The 17,735-nt window shown below is 42.6% G+C and overlaps 1 protein-coding gene and 1 long non-coding RNA gene across 2 annotated transcripts in view; one reads left to right on the forward strand and one right to left on the reverse strand.

Moving 5' to 3' along the window:
* Positions 1–1,011: 1,011 nt before the first annotated feature.
* LOC120895611 lies at positions 1,012–2,351 on the reverse strand. Its single transcript, XR_005738352.1, has 2 exons — positions 1,630–2,351; positions 1,012–1,563 (listed from the first exon to the last, which is right to left on the reverse strand). It is a non-coding gene; the product is annotated as an uncharacterized LOC120895611 (long non-coding RNA).
* Positions 2,352–17,056: 14,705 nt separating this feature from the next.
* Positions 17,057–17,735, forward strand: part of LOC120894218 (general odorant-binding protein 45-like) — a 1,750-nt gene continuing 1,071 nt past the window's right edge. Inside the window, exon 1 of the mRNA XM_040296670.1 lies at positions 17,057–17,735. This exon is cut by the window's right edge and continues 1,071 nt beyond it. Coding sequence (XP_040152604.1) covers positions 17,147–17,735 — 589 coding nt within the window. The 5' untranslated portion in view covers positions 17,057–17,146.

Below are 17,735 nucleotides of genomic sequence, written 5' to 3' on the forward strand. Positions count from 1 at the left end.
TCATAGCTAGTTACTGGGGAAATAAGTAATATAACTTTCAGAAAAATAAAGCTATGCATAATCGTTTTGTTTCTATTGACAAACCAAGTCTCTCATGAAAATAAAATAGCCAAAAAAATCAAACGCTGATCAAGAACCAAGAATCTTAAATCGAAATACAATACACCCTCAATAGTGAAATAAAAAACCTTCCCTTTGTTAGCTTAAACGTACCAAATCAGAAGTAAGTATTGCACAAGGAAACCATAAAATCATCAACCGGCACTGTTCGCCTCCAATATCGATTAATCATCGAATCTCGCCAGCACTGAAGGTAAAGATTAATAACCTACCACAATGTAGAAATTGTTGAATATCATTTCGATTTAATTGCTTTCCTGTCGCGACTGGCGAGACTGTGCCCCACCGACATGCAATGAACTGGCGGACGGACGGCACTGGCGATGACCGATATCGTTTGGAACAATGTGCACTATGGTGTGACCATTGGGTGGTCTCGGAAATTATTTACCGCTGCGAACACTAAAAGACATTAGGACATCTCCAGTAGAGTGTGGACGACCAGACGCACGCATGAGCACGTCGGTGAAAGTATGGAAGAAAAACTGACCAGACAAAACACAATCCATCGAATTGGGAAACCTAAATGTTGGAGGAAAGGAGAACATTGACAATGCCGGGATGGGTAAAAATATGTCAAATCCTTGCACATTCTAACCGTACGATACATATAAAAAATGGCCGGTGTTACAGTTGATCGAATAATTTCACCCGAGAACGAACATTGGGAGTAGGAACACAAGAGGGTAGTACGGGTTTTGCCCCGAAATGGTCCGGGGAATGAACTTAAAAACGCACGCAACACAACAAAAAGAAGAGCCATAAACCATTAACGACATCCGACGCATATCACAAAGAATGTGAGTTGTGCAGTAAACTGGTCAAATAAATTATTGTGTTTCGTTTATAACTGACGCTGCAAGATAGATGGTCTTTTGAGTCATGTTCACATTCATTGAAATTATAATAGCTTTATTATTTTTTTCTGTTTTTCTTGAAGTGTGAAAAAAAGATAACAGGTAGAGTATAAGCACTTTTACTGAACATCTTTTTTTCTCTTCCCGTATCGGTTCCGCTTTGTCAGATGGGACAATTTCACGGAAGCAAACAGTACGGCACGTAAATGCAAGCTATTGATATCCTAGACTCAATGGTTCGGTTTCGCTTCCATTGCTTCTAATACCGCGGCCGGCGCGACAAAGATGAATTTAACCGCTTTCATGGTCATCCATTGTCCCACCGTGCATGCGATGCAATCCGTCCAGACAGCACCGCCACCGGCACACCATCGCACACACTCCTGTGAGTGCGGAGGGCGTTCGTCATCACGACGATAATACCGGTGGCCATCACCACCATCGCCCTCTGGATGGTAACCTCCTCTTCTTCATCACGATAGTGTCATTTGTTAGCTATTAGCCACGGTCGGCTAATTCAATTCACTTACCACCACTCACATCGTGCCGTGCCGCCAGACACAGCAGCAGCCGCATCGAACAGCACCTAAATCGTCAACAGGACAAAACATGCATTAAAAAAGAAAGAAAAAAAACCAACGAACACACTCACACACAACACACCGGCATTTCAATGGCGCGACGACAGTGACCTACTTCCCGGGCGATGGAGACGACTGTTTGCGTCGCGCGAAAAATGGCGCACACCGCTAGTTGCGCCGCTTCGACAGCTGATCCGCTCGACGCCAGTTGGTTCAACCAACCTGTCGCTCTGGTTCGATTGTTCCGTATTCCATCATCATCACCAAAAGGCGCGATGGCGCCAATATCTTCAATAGGCAGTTTATTTTTGTTGCATTATAGCCTCCTGTTACACTTCTTGGTCCGCTTCCTCGTGTCCAACAACCACTAGTCGGGTCGAGCGTGGCACTGCACGACTCTGCACGAATTAACGCTCCAGCTGGAGTAGATTTTCCGTTTTTATTGTAACTGACTTTCATATTTTTTATTATAACCAGGTTTTGTTTTGAACTTTATTTTTCGATAGCTTTGCCTCGTTCGCGTCACGGTTCAAGTGGAGTCAATTCAGCCATATAATTTTGGCCTGTTGTCGTAGGTTAGGGCTCATCAGCCAATGCAAACAGCACTCTCTGCACTCTGCCGTTTGGTAAACAGCGAACTCGGCAAACTGGAATGGGAACTGCGGCAGTTTGTTCATTTATTTCGCAAACAAGCGCCTCTGTCCTCCAGTTGCCCCCAACTTCGATGCTATTCACTCGCTTTATGGTTTTGGGGGAGGGTTTCGGCGATACGGCGTATGGTTTAGATGCAATTCGCCCTGACGGACGTCGCTGTTGCTTTTTATGAGACCATATTTTTTGTTTGTCGTTCATGCTAGACTGTGGGAGACGGTGGTGCAAGGGGGGGGGGGGGAGGGAAGGGGGCTCACTATCACCTGGAGCAGTGGAGGGTGAGATTATGACGAATCGGTCGAAACGCTCGGTCGGTCGGTGGCGCGACAGTCATGGCCACCGTCGCTACGGTGAACGGGTTAGTCCGGTTCGTGTACGGTTGGGATAGGTCATTGTGCCGCACTGTTGTCGGAAGACCCCCCTCATGGTGCGGGTGTCGATGCACGCGTAGACCTATTGCAGCTATCTCTAAATATTTACCACTTTGATTAACTGTCGATCAAAGTTTGCGCTATTAGTCACACGGCTTCGTCTGGGGGTGCTCCCAACGCAGACGATGCGCATCTGCTAAATACACGTCGTTCAAGGCTGGTACGTTCACCGGCCATTGCCGTTATGGTGGGTTGTTTTGCTGCTGATGATGCGTTGTACTATATTAAGGGAGTATCTCTTTGTCAATTTGTTTTCACAACAAAACACGGAAACAAAAAAGATCTTTTTTTTAATCTTTCAAATATCTAACAGTGATGTTATTGAACATGGGTTTTGGGCTGCAGATGTGCTTGCAGTACCTGCCAGAAGGATTTTTTGTGTTTTGAAATTACGAAACAAAATGTAACATTATGCAATGGGAAACCCCTGCCAATTAACTGTCTGCAGGAACGTGCCGCCGTTTTGGCTACAGAACGGATATTCCTTCGCTATGCAAATTCTTCACCTTTTCGTTCGCCGGATGAAAAAGTACACGAAGATAGGAAAAAAGGAAAACCAAACACTGTGTTCTGCGTCCATCGCTTCCAACCAACAGATAGTGAAATTATATTACATGAAAATACACACATACAGACACGCGCTTTGCTTGAAATGTTCTGTCACAGATAAATGTTTGCTTTCGTTGCCAAGATACAAGTTGGCATCGATGGTCTTCTGTGCCAGCGGCCCATTGATCTTCGGTCCGACCCATCGGTCCAACGTAGCGTGAACTGTTATGTCACACGTGCGCATTGCTGTACGTACTTTTACTATTCGTGTTCCACGACGTGAAGACAGCTTTCGGGATACTTCGCTTTTACTACACGAATAATGCACATTGTTGACTGTTGGGAATATTTTGGTAAAATAAGTTAATTATGTTTCGTAAACTTTATCGTACCTCATGGGAAGATAAAAATATTGTGACTAGGAACAGAAAAAAAGTCTCAATTCATACTTCATGCTTGTATTTTGCATTTCTCAAAAATAGCATAAATTTAAATTAAACACATTGAACCATATTGCTTTCAATTACAAGTCAATGTAGGCTTAGTCTAATGCTTAATGTGAGACAGAAGAAAACAAAAACAAGTTTATATTTAATGTCTCTCGTAAAAATAATATTCCAATTCAAAACAGGGCATTAATATTTACTTTTAATTAAATTATGTTGTTTTGTAGATGCCAAATTTCTCACGCGCTCACATATGTTGTAAAAATATCCGATATAATACGATTTTGGCTTAACGCTTCACGGTGCAACGCTAATTACCAATGTAGCTACGTGTACGGTTAGGTATTGATACTAGGATATGGATGCATGTGAACTAGGCTCGAACAACTATTGTTTTGCGTAACATGTAAAGTGTGTAGGCCTTCGTACATTGTTGCTGGTTGAGTGTCAAAATATTCACGACTCTATCAATCCTATGTCACAGAATCTAAGTCATCTTGCTATGTTGTGTTGACTTCAATTAATCCTTTGAACCAACTCAGGCTTATAAGTAAACCGGAAAGCAAATGGCTTACAAATCCACTGTACTAATCATATATTCTATCTTATTTTGTTATTCATCTTATATATAATAGTATATCTTCCTCTTTCTCTATGCTATCCTCCTCGTAGCATTGGTAAATGATTATTTTGTTCAGCGTTGTTCAATTTTAAAATAATTTTTATTTGAAAAATGAAATTTTTTGTCAATGTAATCATGATTTTATAGATCATAGATGGGATTATGACTATGATATTAGTTGTTTTGATGGATGAAGATTTCTATAGAGATGAACAGCCGGTAAAAATTGGTGGCGATTGTTACAGGCTACCAAACGACGATTGGCACTGGACAAATCAAACATTTTGGTCAAAACTAAAATCAAAATAAGTGAGCAGTGCAATTTTTGTGGGTGCATCATGTAACTAATTCAGTATAAGTTGTACTTCTTCAATGCATCGATCATTTAAATTATTTAAAAAAGCTTTTAAGTATGACTTTCGGTACCATTTCTATACATTACTTGCACTTTTAAAGTCCAACAATATTATCAGCTGCGAGCTAAAGCTAAAAAATGAACTATAAAAAGAAGTTTAATTTAAGACTTACGCTTTTGCTCCTAATCATTCGACGTTAAAATGTTCATCTCTATTCCACTGACACCAAGACACGTCATCATTCGCTTGGCCCCAAACGTCCGAACGACTAGTGCCACTGTCAAGTTCATGGGCTTGAGTTGATTGAAATTTATTTTCAATTGCCATACCCTGCCTTCTGTCCTCCTATCCACCATTACAGAGAAACGGATCGCTCATTAGCATCGGTCACCGTTACTTCTGCCAAAAAATATGTTCCTTTCGCTGTGAAGTTATTTTAAACACACAGTTCATCATCCTGTGCATCGTCTGTGGACGGTGCGGCGTTAGGAAAGGTGAAAAAGAAATCGTGACGATGCACCATGCTACGGACATGCTGCACTCGAACCGTGGGTTGGTCAATGCCGCTAAGAATAGTACGTAGCAGGACGGGCGAAATTGCGTTCGTGGCGTGTTCGGATTCGCGCGTTCATTTCCTGGCGTCCGAGCAGTCCGACAGTAATCGGGGTATAGGAAATAGTATCATTCAATGCATCGTGCTTTTCGGATATTCAAAATGGAGGAAACAGCATCCATCTGTAGTAGTTGATCGTAGTTGATTTATGTGACGTCCGACTCGCAGTAGACGAATGTGTTACGATCGTGGGTTAGTGGAGTCTTTTGGATTCGTTTGTCTTTTGGCAGGAAAGGCGAAGGAGAGAGAAAGAGGCGTAACAATAAAACAGAGCAGAGAAACAAAATCAAACGATAACGTCTTAGCCAATACAACCTTACAGTCCTATTACTCCATGGTCACGAGAAGAAGATTAAATTATTATAACTATATTTTCCCTCTCATTTCGTATCCCATTAGGGAAACGCTTCCAAACAGCTATTTTCTGTTCCTTCCAGCTTCCATCTCGGGAGAGTTTAAGGGGAAAGAAGACTGTGATCTGGAATATACAACCAGAGTTGAAAGTGGACCACGAACGGCTCGACACCTTTGGGGAAACACGAGGCATCGATAAATGCCAACATCGTTTCGCCTGGCAGCGGGCAGTTGTCTGCACAACCTGAAGGTGTAGCATTTTAATGGTTCTTTAGACTAGGAAACTAAAATCTCCTACTATTTGTAACTGCGGGGTTTAGAGGGTTTATATTACTAGCCAAAGCGGCTTAAGGTGATGCCGTTACCGAGCTGAAAGTAAAACCAATACTTGATTTTATCATATGATTCTAAATCGCGCCAGTGACTGAATTGTCTTATTAGGTACGAAAAGCGAATATAATTTTGTTATTGGAATATAATTAGCTTCTCAATTAATTATAATTTTCAATTTTTGTATGGACTATTTGATTTACTAGTCTGATTATTAACATACTCTATACAGTCAGGCCTAAGCACGGCGAAGCAGTCTAGAAATAAATCGCAGAGTAAGTCTTGTGGCAGATAACACTTCAATCGGATAAATCACCGGGCCATCACCCAGTCGCTGTCTATAACCAAATGCGCATGCGCTTTCGCATGCAAATCTTTAAACTTCCACCAAGATCGGTACACGTTCTTATCAAGGCCTCAAGTTCCAACGTAAACTATAAACAGTTTTTTTCCATAATACGAACAATACTTTCTTAGGACATTTGTTTAACACGGATTTTTGCGTTTGTCAAATATCCCATTTCCCCAAATGTCGATGAAATATATTTTTTTTATGATTAAAATTGGTACTTTTACATTAGTACGTATTTCATCAAAATCGTGCAAAATATTTGGATATTTATGTGTATTTATCGATTTCAAACTTTTGGCAAAACTGTAATTTATGTTTCATTACACAATTCGTGGAGATCATCGTACCGAATACGTAAATAAACTGTCAAAACTAAACATTTGCGTAACTTGAGTGTTGCGTAACTCCAAGAAAGACTACATAATGCTAACCAGCCGCAAAGTTCAAAAGAGTGCCGCTTGATTGTAAAAAGCGTAATAGTTCTATAAAGTATGCTATTAAATTTCTTAATAAGCCATTAGATACCATTAGTCATTCGATATCAGTCAAAGTATAACATAGAAGTAACATCATGGACTGACTAGCCGGCTGCGTGGTACCAATAAGTCCTGAAAGCTTGTATAGACCGGCATGTCCGCATATGACGTTACGCCAAGTGGAAGATAACGAAGCGATTTTTCTGTCAAACAGCCAAAATCAATAGTAGAGTTCGAGCTGGCTATTTGGGGTGTTTAATTTTTTTCAATAATTTAAAATAATAACAGATATTTGATAATGGGATCTAATATATTACACGTTTTTGGCCTTTGTTTCATTAATGAACGGAACTTCGTATATTTTCTACTTACAGTCATCGAAAATGTATGAGCAATGTTATCATAGCTACATGATGTGTTTTCCAAAATTATTTATGACCGACGGCGTGTGAACTGCTTCAGTTAAAATACGATATGATCTCATCTCAGCCGCGCGATTTGCATCATACACCTGTACAAACATTGAGCTACTATCAGTGTACACACGACCACAAAAAAACCCTATTTCACACAGAACAGAACGGCATACCGCAACGTGTATCACACCAAAAACATGGAAATGAATATTCTCTGGAATTCCCGAGCCCATCATCACCACCACACAGGCTATACCCCATACATCTTCATGATGCAGATCAAACACGAGCGAAAGGAGATTAAATCATTGTTTGCTGTTAGCGAGCCACGCCCAGGTGCATGTTTGGGTAAGTGCTCTGGATTTTACAATTATGAGTAATGCTAATTTTCATCCATCCGACCACCGAGGCTCATCCGGCAGTGGCAAATTGGCAATTTTAATTGATTTGTAGCTCTCTCACAATCTCTCTCTCTCTCTCTCTCTCTCTCTCTCTCTCTCTCTCTCTCTCTCTCTCTCACACACACACACACACGCCCTTTCATTTAAAATTATCTGTAGGGCCTGGGACGAATCTGTAGTGGCTTGGGATGAACCAATTCGACTCGAGTGGAGGATGCACTTAAAGCAAGGTTAAACATTACATCAATGACTCATTAGCTTTATGAAGCAGGTGGGAGCACACTGTGCCATGTTGGAATGTGTCGTCGTACTGTTGGCTGGAGAAAAACATTCTTCAAACATGATTCATAACTGTTCCCTAGGTTGATCCCTATACCCCTTTTTACATAACAAACACAAACCGTTAGCTTAAGCATGCAGCATTTTATCTCGCTGGCAGCATTTTTGTTACTAATCGTAGTCAATTTGGTCCCAACCACGTCTTGCACATTTTTACGGCGTGATCGATGATAGCGAACGGTAGCGGTAACATTAAAACCGAAACTTTATTTCAATCAACCATAACCATGCCTTAGTCCTTTCGGCGGGTGCCCAGCGCGTTGACTGTACATAATTATGGATCATTTCTCGCTCAAAACGTATTGGATAAACTGCACTAACGCGAGCCGAAGGTTTCTTGGTTGCTAATGCAAACAGCTGCCTGAAGCACACGATCGGTCGCCATTACACTGTACCATTTTAGTACGTACGGCTAAGCGTATACAGCATCCACCGTGTCCATGCAATGGTTCAGATTACGAGGCTCTAATTTATGCATAGGTAAATGATTAATTAGACGCAATTACGAGCTAATGGATGGTTGGGAAAAGTTAACCGAAACAGTGCCGCAGCAACGGTACGTGCAGCTTACATCAAGGAACCGCGAGAAAACCCCTAAACTGCATCCACGAGAAGGGAGAACGAACTTGACGCTGGTATGCAAGAAGCTGTTACAGAGAACTACAAGTTTGGACGAATTATTTTTGAGGTCATGTAAGGTATGGAATGTTTTCAAAAATAAAAATCTTTGTCTTGAATCATCAGAGTCATTCAAGAAAGAGTATGACACATAAAAAATTTAACATACTGTTCTGTTTAAAGGTGGCATACATCATTTTGATGTTAAAAATGTTCATGAACAAATTATTATTTAGAAGTACATCATGATTCTAGAACATAAAAGGTCTTGATAACTACTAAACCAAGTCAAACCCGTAGAAAGACTGTGGCATCTTCTAATCATATTGGTAGATAAGCAGGAAACACAAAGATTTTTTATTATTGTAATAATGTACCATCCATATAAAATTTCTAAACCATTAAAATAACTTGTTTTTATGAATTTTTGACTTAGTATCACTTTAGTGTTTCAGTGTTAACTCAAAAATGTAAATATCTGCCAATTTTAACAGCAATTTTTCTTATTGCTAAACGTTTAATCCTTGATGCCTTGTTTACATAAAAGCTTTTTATTCTATGAGTACAATTTTCTTGCTTTGGTTTCATTCGTAATTTGTATCTTCTGCCTTCGTGTAGCTTTAAATTTCAACACAAACACAAAAGCAAGAAAATATATTGGTCAAATAAATAGAGCTCTAAAAACAACCCTAATAATCTTGCAAAAAAAGGCACCGCTAAACAGTAAGCTCCATGATTTAATCCACATCCACGCCATCAACGTTTGATAATATCTGCAATTTATGCCACCAACTGCTTCACTCCATTGAATGATCATTTAATTATTCATATTGAATAAAGTTATCACTCACAAATTACACACGACCATGCATTGGCTAGTAATGGTGCCGTGTGGGCACCCTATCTGAAGAGGAATTCCGTTACGTTCTTTAGGGTGTGCTCACAAACCTGCATCGCATCCGATCGCGCTGCAGCTACACAGCGTTAGCGAAACAGCGGCAAAGCCTGTGATAAAGTCCTCCCACGTACGCGTGTTCTCAACGTTTCCTTACCCGGGCGGCTTTACACAGTCCACGCCGGCAGGCGCAGTTGCATAATCGGACACATTACAGTCTATAATTTATTCATTCGAACACGATTAGTAATTAATGAAAGTGAATTTAATCGAATACGAAAATGGAAATCTCATTTCGTAGCCCAGGCGAACCGGGTCTGGAATAACAATTTGTATGCATATATGTTCCGGTAATTGCCCCACGGTCCCCGGCTGGTCCGGGACCCTTTGGCCCGCGACTGCAGCTCCCGCCCCAAAACCAGAAACCAGAAAAGAAACAGCATCTGCTCAGCCCTCACCCTTTCACGCGCTGAAATGGCAATTTAAATGACACCCGACACTCGGCCGGGTTGCACACGGGCTTAGAGACGGTCAGCTGTACACGCGTGCGTGGGCCGCGGCGACACGATTAATGCAGTTTTCAGCTGTCGCCAAATCGCTGGCGCCTGTGTCCGCTGGCTCGCTCGGTGCCTCGGCAAAGTTATGAGCTGCGATGATCTTCCACCGTGCAAGAAGCTGTCGAGGCTGCGATTAGTTAGCTAGCCCAGGCCCCGATGGTTCGATTTCAAACTATCGCTAGGAGTTGCAACGGACTCGGAGCAGCAGAGGGAGCTGCTGGCGACGGTTCCTGAGCGGGTGGGAGTGGTGCATATGCAAATGAAATTAGAAACATCTATCCGTGCTGTGCGATGAGTGGGTCGAGCTCGGTTTCAATACCACGGACAGGCTGAATGGTGCAAGAAGGGCAGGAAAGAGGGTTGGTTCGATTTGAGTGCGCCAAGTGACACGCGTTTTCCCGTGGACTGACCTTGAAGCACGATAGCTGCAAGAAGCGGGACATGCAATTGCGTTCTTGTTTTTTTTTGTGTTTGGCAGTGGGTCAAGCAATCGTAAACACTTTCTCTTACGCTTTGCTGGTTGTTGAAATACTGGTGATGATTTTGTTTATCTCCACTATTCCGGAACTTTAAGGTGATCGTTTTTTGATGTCAGATATGTGAGTTTTAGGAAATTTTGAATTATTTTTTTCAAATGACCTTATCAATCACTGAACAATATTCACTATTCAATATTCTTCACAAGTTCATGATAATTTACACTAAGTGTTATATGTAAATTTATATATTACACCTTATGTTACTTTATGTCATGGCTGTTGTTTTATATATTTATCATATAAAAAGGCCATTTCTTTACTATTCAGGTCTTTGGTAGTATATCTTTAAGATTGCATAGTTTTATTGATTTGTAAAATTAACAATACACACAATGCCTAGAAATAATTGAAATGTTTTTATGTGGAAAAGATAGAATATGATATAGAAAACAAATACAATAGAATCTTCAGATCATGATATTACATAAATTAATAACTAAGAATTGAGGGTTGAAGATGGCTGATTTCTGTTTTTTTAATGCAATCCTAAACCACATGCGAGTCTTTAATCACTGTTTTTTATTTAAAAAAAACGCTCAGGAGATTAAATGCCCAATATTGTTAACTTGCAGAAGTAACGAAGTGAAATATCACAATCTCTGAAATAATTTAAAATTATTTAAAAAAACTTATTCTGAAAAGTGGCTTGACTACTGATTTACATTAGTTTAATTAAATTTCTTACGACAAATACACTACCATCCACTGACGATAAACAACCACAGAAGCGCTGCAATCAAACAGCCGTACCTTTTCTCGAACGTAACTACAGCTGCGTCGTTAGTTGGCCACAACCCTAAACCGCCGGGTAAGGTAAGTTGCTGGCGGAATTGCCGAGCGAATAACGACAGAGAGGTGGCGCAACGAAGCAGAAGCAGGAGGAAAAGGAGGAATAAAAGCAAAAATCTAGCGTCTAATTCAGCGTAAACTACTCACTTTACGATGCAATCGCGTTGCGGGTGTAAATTTAAATGCATTTCATTCTGGTAAAGGATACCGCCCGTCCGCCCGTAACCCATCATCACACCGCCAACCATCCGTCCCCCGGCCCCCTTGCCTGCTCGGTTGTAGGTGTACATTTGCGTACACGAAAGCGCATCAAGCGGTTTGAAATGTGCATCACGGGTGAAAATTTCAAATTCATTGCCAAGAAAATTGAGACTTGGTTTCATTAGTGGCCCCGAACACGAACTGTGTGCGCTGATCGGTAGAGGGAGGTGGCAGGTGGCGGCAAACCGCTGCACTTGCCTGCACGCCGCAAACAGGTAAAGGTCGGACCAGCATCCACGCCCTGCCAGATGGAAAATTGTAGGAAAAAGGGATCCCATCCATGGAGCTAAGCATTGCGCGGAACGGCTACCGTGGGTGATGGTGGAAAGCAAATGAAACTGTGGCATTCGATGTTTGGTGTGCGGGGAAGCGGTACGCTTCGTACCGAGCAGCACCATTTGATGAGCCGGTGCAAACGAACGCTTTGAGCCGAGCAGCTGAGGTGATATTTGAGGCACCATTAGCGGTCCGCATCCGAACCGCGTCCTGGCTGGTGAAATAGTAATCGACAATTTGATGAACAGGAGCGCGTGAGAGCGTCGAACGGGGCGGAGGAAGTAAAGAATCTGGCGAGCAGAGGATGGGTAGAATTAAGCGACCTAGTAAAATGCAACTGCACTTTCTGTGTCGGTGTGCGCTCGGCTGAGTGTGGGCCTGCCGGGTGCCGTTTGAGGGTTGTTATGCACGGTGAAAGTTTCTGATGAGCTAATATATTTTGCCGCTGTCAGGAAGCAAAACTAATGAGATCAAAGTTTAATTTAGGGAACGCTGGCGGGAAGGCGGCATGTGAGGTTGCGGCAGCGAACATTGGGTATGTGCAGTACAGTGCCGGTGGTTTGTACGCGGCAGCAGCAGGAAGAGGAAATATTTTGGCTCTAGATAAACATACACAACTACACGTGCACGCGTGTGCGGGTTTTCTCACGCGGTTCTTTGACGTTTTCACACGCGATCGTGCGGTTACACGCGGTCAGTTATTAGATGTTAATGGCTTTGCGTAAAACCTTGCCCAGAGCGATGCCAAGAAGAAATATGTGCAATGCAACAGGACCTCTTACGTTTGCCTCTTAGGTGGACGAGAGGAAGCGGCGTTTGTTAGGATCAGGTGGTGAGAGCGACTGGAGCAAGTATATGGGAGTAAATGTAAACAGGGCGCGGGGGTACAAAAATAGTGAACCAGTCTATTTGAATATTTTCGAGCGGCGGCACAAGCAACTTCCTGGAGTAGTTGATATTTTGGTTAAGGGCCAAATATTGTGAAACGTTTTGCTTGTAAGGTGTGGTAGTTGTATTAGCTCTGAGTGAATAGCTGATAAATTGACCTGCCTAGAATGGGAAAATTACATATGTTTTAGTGTGTTACAGTCTTTTCTCGATTTACGCGACACTCGAGTTACGTGATTTTTTTTTACATTTTACATTCCGTATGTCATATTGGTACAATTTTCTCGCAAAATTGCCGAGTTCAAATAAATTGCTAATAAAAATCGATAAATGTTTGGATTCGCTAAATCAACAGAAATAACCTTGTTTTATACACGAAACTTATGAAAAAAGTATTAAATTTGATCAAAATAACTTGCTCTCCTTCCTATTTTGACTAAAAAACGTGATTTTCGACTTACGCAAAAATCCGAGTTATGCGAATGTCCCTCGAAAGCATTTACGCGTATAAACTCGGGTAAACTCTTTTCGGGTTTTCATAAAATAGATGGTTAATGGAAGAATTAATAGTATTTTACTCTAACCAATGTGATATGTTCTCTGTCTGTTACCAATTTTTTACACTTTTGAGATTTTTGACGTTTTTATACGACTAAAACACATTCTGTATTTTAAGACATCAATAGATGAATTCTGCACAATCGTTTTAATTGAACATGGTTATTAATGTTACATGTTACAATGTTACATGCAAGCTAAACAATTGTAATGGATTCATTAGTTGACCGACTCGACTATACCATTGCTGATTGCTTATCCTAGCACTAACACCAACATTCACTATCACCAACACTAAAATAAAGATTCCACTGTAATACATATACACTGCAACAATATGACGTTGATATATGAATATGATCACGGCTTTGAGGCATAGTATTATAAAATCATACATGATATCTTCTTTTGTAACAATGAGTTATGAGTGAGATTATTATAATTTCTTCTAGAAGCATGCATAATTCACTTATACCCGAATAAATTATTGTTTATGGAAAACAATTATCAACGCCTTCAAAAATTAACATTAAAAGTAAAACTAACATATTAACATGCAGGCACATTTTTCATTGATCGATGAATATTTTAATTTTGGTCAAAGACATTCTGGTTTGCATCAAAACATATTACCTCTAATTATTAACATACATCTAATATCAAATTAAGATTACTTGAAATGAAAAGTTATTTATAGTCACAATAATCATTTTCATAGAAGAACAGTGATATTGCCACACCTACTTAAAACGTACATTAAACTAACACAAGCTACAAAAGCTGAAATGTCAAATCAAAAGGCGAAATGTATGTAATGATCATTAATGGCACTACGGTACACTGGTACATAGGTGTGTTCTAATTACGATTCCACCCTATCGTGTACGGAATGAAACCAGCCATTGCACACGACCAACTGACCATCGAGTCGACAGGTGATAAGACACTGTACGCCTGCCCCTAACGACTTCTGCCAATCGGCGATACAACGGAGCCAACGACGAGCTGATAAACAGTGCACTCCTCATTGCAATCGGAATCAAACCCCAGGAGTCTTCACACCTTTCTCGCACCATGCGGCTGCAATAATAATGGGCGAACTAGAGGGTGCAGCATTTCTGATTATCGTGAACGTCCGTCAGGTGTCATTATGCAGCGCCGAGTGGTACTGAGAGTGGCAAACCTTATGCCCTTAACACTTCCCAGAACTCGGCACAGCATAAAGTCTCATAAAGTCTCAGCTTCTGGCGAAAAGTAGGACAACGGGTAACAGATCTCTTCGTTAATTCTCATTTTGTCCTGAGCTGGCGAAAACATGCCGCATGATAATCAGGAACTAGTTTGTGCGTATTTCACGCGGAAAAAACAGCTGAGATCGTACCTACCCCGCCATCATTGGGGAGGTTGCTGCCACCGTAAGGTGCTGCCATCTAGCTCAAGTTCACTGTGAAGGCAACTCGACGCGAACGGACGACGCTAGTGCAGCTGTTGCGGAACCGGTTTTAGGGTGTTCGCGTCATCCCCTCGCGGAGGTGCGCGAAAGTATCACCAACACTAGAGTCGAGTGCCGCCTGCACACCACTGCGCTAGCCAACGTCAAACCAGCGCCAAACTACGGAGCAGCTGGTTGCCGCAGCCAGGTTACGCATCGTGCACTAGCTTCACACGTCAGGCCTACATTTGCATCGGAGCGCGCGCACACAGCGAAGATTGCCACCATCACCACTCACCCACTCACAACCACTACCAATGTTTGCATTCTATGTGACGGTGTACGTGAGCGCTGGCGAGTGGCCGACCCGTGTGTGTGCGCTAATCTGACACGATGTCGATGTCAGCCCGATAGAGAACGTTCAGCGTCAACCTGTCTAACGAGAACGGTTCCCACCTCTCCTGCGGCTTCCCGTGCCATCTGGCCTGTCGCACACCCACCATCCGGGCCCCGCACCACCACCACTACTACCCGGCCATGGCTTGACATTTGCTGAGCGATAAGTACGTCAGTAACGCTTGCCCTGGTAATGCTATTTTTACGCGCCTCGCCCCACCATTGCGATGACTCGCAGCCACACTGGAGACGTGCGAGCTGTGGCAGCGGGGCTCGGTGCTGGGTCTGATTCCGGCAGAGATTAGGACGCATACCCGCGGTGTGGCCAGCGTACACGATTTGTATTGACTTACTGACACTTGAATGTACTGGCGGGTGCGGGAAAACATGTCAAATTATGGACCGGATCGTCGTACTTCCGCAGTGAAATCCTTTATGCGCGCTGGTGGTGGCCAGTTGTGTGCGGGTGATGTTGGATGCTATTCGATGCCAAACCTGCCAATCAACCGGGGGTGGCAGCCGGGTCCCCGAAGCCGTCACCCGTCAACACCCCGCCAGCGAACCGGGCGAAAGTGCAAGCGAAGGTATGGCAGCGGACGGTTAATTGGCTTTACTTCATGCATTTTCCCGCCCCAGTGAAATGGTGGTGCGCTAGGGAGATCCAGGCGGGAAGGTGTCTTTATTGGGCGGAAGGCTTGTGGGCGCAGCGCTGGTCGCTGTTGCAGCACTAGAAAACACGTCGCGATGCGTGTGTTTTCCCTCAAAGTGGACAGGGATTTGTAAATAGTGTTATTCGTGAGTAGTCCATGCTGTTGCGGTGAGGATTTGCGAGTAGTTTAAAGGTTTGTAACGATTTACACCAACACCGTGCGACATTTCAGTATCGAAAAGTAGCATTTAGACTAGCTGATACTTAACATAAAAGGTTTAAATCATGGTTCACTCGTTCTTCTACAATTAAAAAGTAAAATAAAATAATATAAAATGTTGATAAGACCGAAGCGAAACCCATTACATTTTAAATTGACAGCTTAGTTTCTCTGTTTATGTTGTAGATATGGAAAACCCGAATAATATGGCCATATTTAGGATTCTCATCCCTATTGAATAAGTCACTTAAAACAATTGTGCAAACAGAAATCGATGTTGTAATATATCATGTCACGAAATTTAAAATGTAATTCTTGAAAACGATAAAAAAATAAATTAAAATCATCCTTCAATGTTATTCAAAATGCATATAGAAATGTTAAAAAGGTCTAGCAAAACCTTTAAATTAAAATAAAATTCTTAGTAATATAAATTAAATTCCCTGGCAAGACAGTTTTTTCAGAGCATTTCATTTGATAAACACTAATACATGCATGTGCACTTGTAATAAGATGTACCAAAATCAAAAATGCTTGAAATAATTCGTATTTGCGCACACGTTCGTATCTTTAACTTTGCTCCTAATCAGCCTGAGCGACCAAGATGTCGCCCCGACTCCAAACAAACTCAACACCAGCCCTTTTGTTGTGACTTACTGTCACATCGCCTCAATGCACCCGGTCTGATAAATTTCACCTATCCCACTATCCCGTCCGCCCATGCGTGTTGGTGCGTTTGATTTTTCATCAGTTCTTGCCCTGAACGGCACGGGACAGGCCCGTTTGCGTAATAGCTCATGGTGCTTCACGCACTCGTAAATTGAGCAACGATGATGGTTTTTGTTTTGCACCCACCCTGCCATGGAGCGCGGGCATGGCATAGCAAATGGCAGCCGAAATGGTCTGCAGCTGGTCGCCAGTACGTGACGTTCGGACGATCCCGCTATCCGTTCCCGATGCGCCCACAGTTTGCCAGTTGCTGATTTTTGAACCCGGAGTGCGTACGTGCTAATGACTCGTCTCGTAGTGCAATCGCATTCAAAGTGCACCGGATCGCCTATAAAGCACCCCGAAACAGCAAACAGGTGCGTTTAGTTATGAAACATTTCGAGCGTTGCACTACACCGCGGTAGGTTGTCGGAGCTGGAGCAAATCGTCGGCCATCGACCGAACGATGGTGTACTGGGCCTTGGGAACGGGGCTGCAGCTGTTGCTGCTGCTCCTCGTGCTCGGCGGTAGTGAACTCCAGGTTAAAGCGAAGGGTAGCCTCATACTGCGTTCCTTCGACGAAATGGTGCTCGAGTGTGCCGAGCTGATGTCGATCGTTCACTCCAAGCTGGCCAGGATACGATCAGGTGTGATGTTGCCGGATGAGGACACAAAGTGCTTGATTAGGTGCGTCGGTATTAGTGGACGGTTCTGGAATGACCACACGGGACTGCGCAAGGAGCTTTTGGCTCGATATTTTGTGACCGATCCAGCTGACGCTTACAATGTGAACCGCACGGAAACTTGTTTGCAGGAGCTGCCTGATCTAGAGTTAAATCCTGAAAAGTGCTGTGGGTTAGCGTTTGAGTCCTTTCTGTGCTATTACTACAACTATGGAAACCTGCGGCAGGATAGTGTGTTCGTGCCACTCGACCATCTGCAGCTGCAGCATGTGACATCGCGTTGTATGGATGTGCATCAGATCACAACAGAGCAGCTCATGAGCCTCAGTGAAGGGGCAATGGACGCAAACGACAAAGTTCACTGTTTGGTGC

The sequence above is a fragment of the Anopheles arabiensis genome, chromosome 2 (assembly GCF_016920715.1).
Source record: "Anopheles arabiensis isolate DONGOLA chromosome 2, AaraD3, whole genome shotgun sequence".
NCBI classification, from domain to species: domain Eukaryota; kingdom Metazoa; phylum Arthropoda; class Insecta; order Diptera; family Culicidae; genus Anopheles; species Anopheles arabiensis.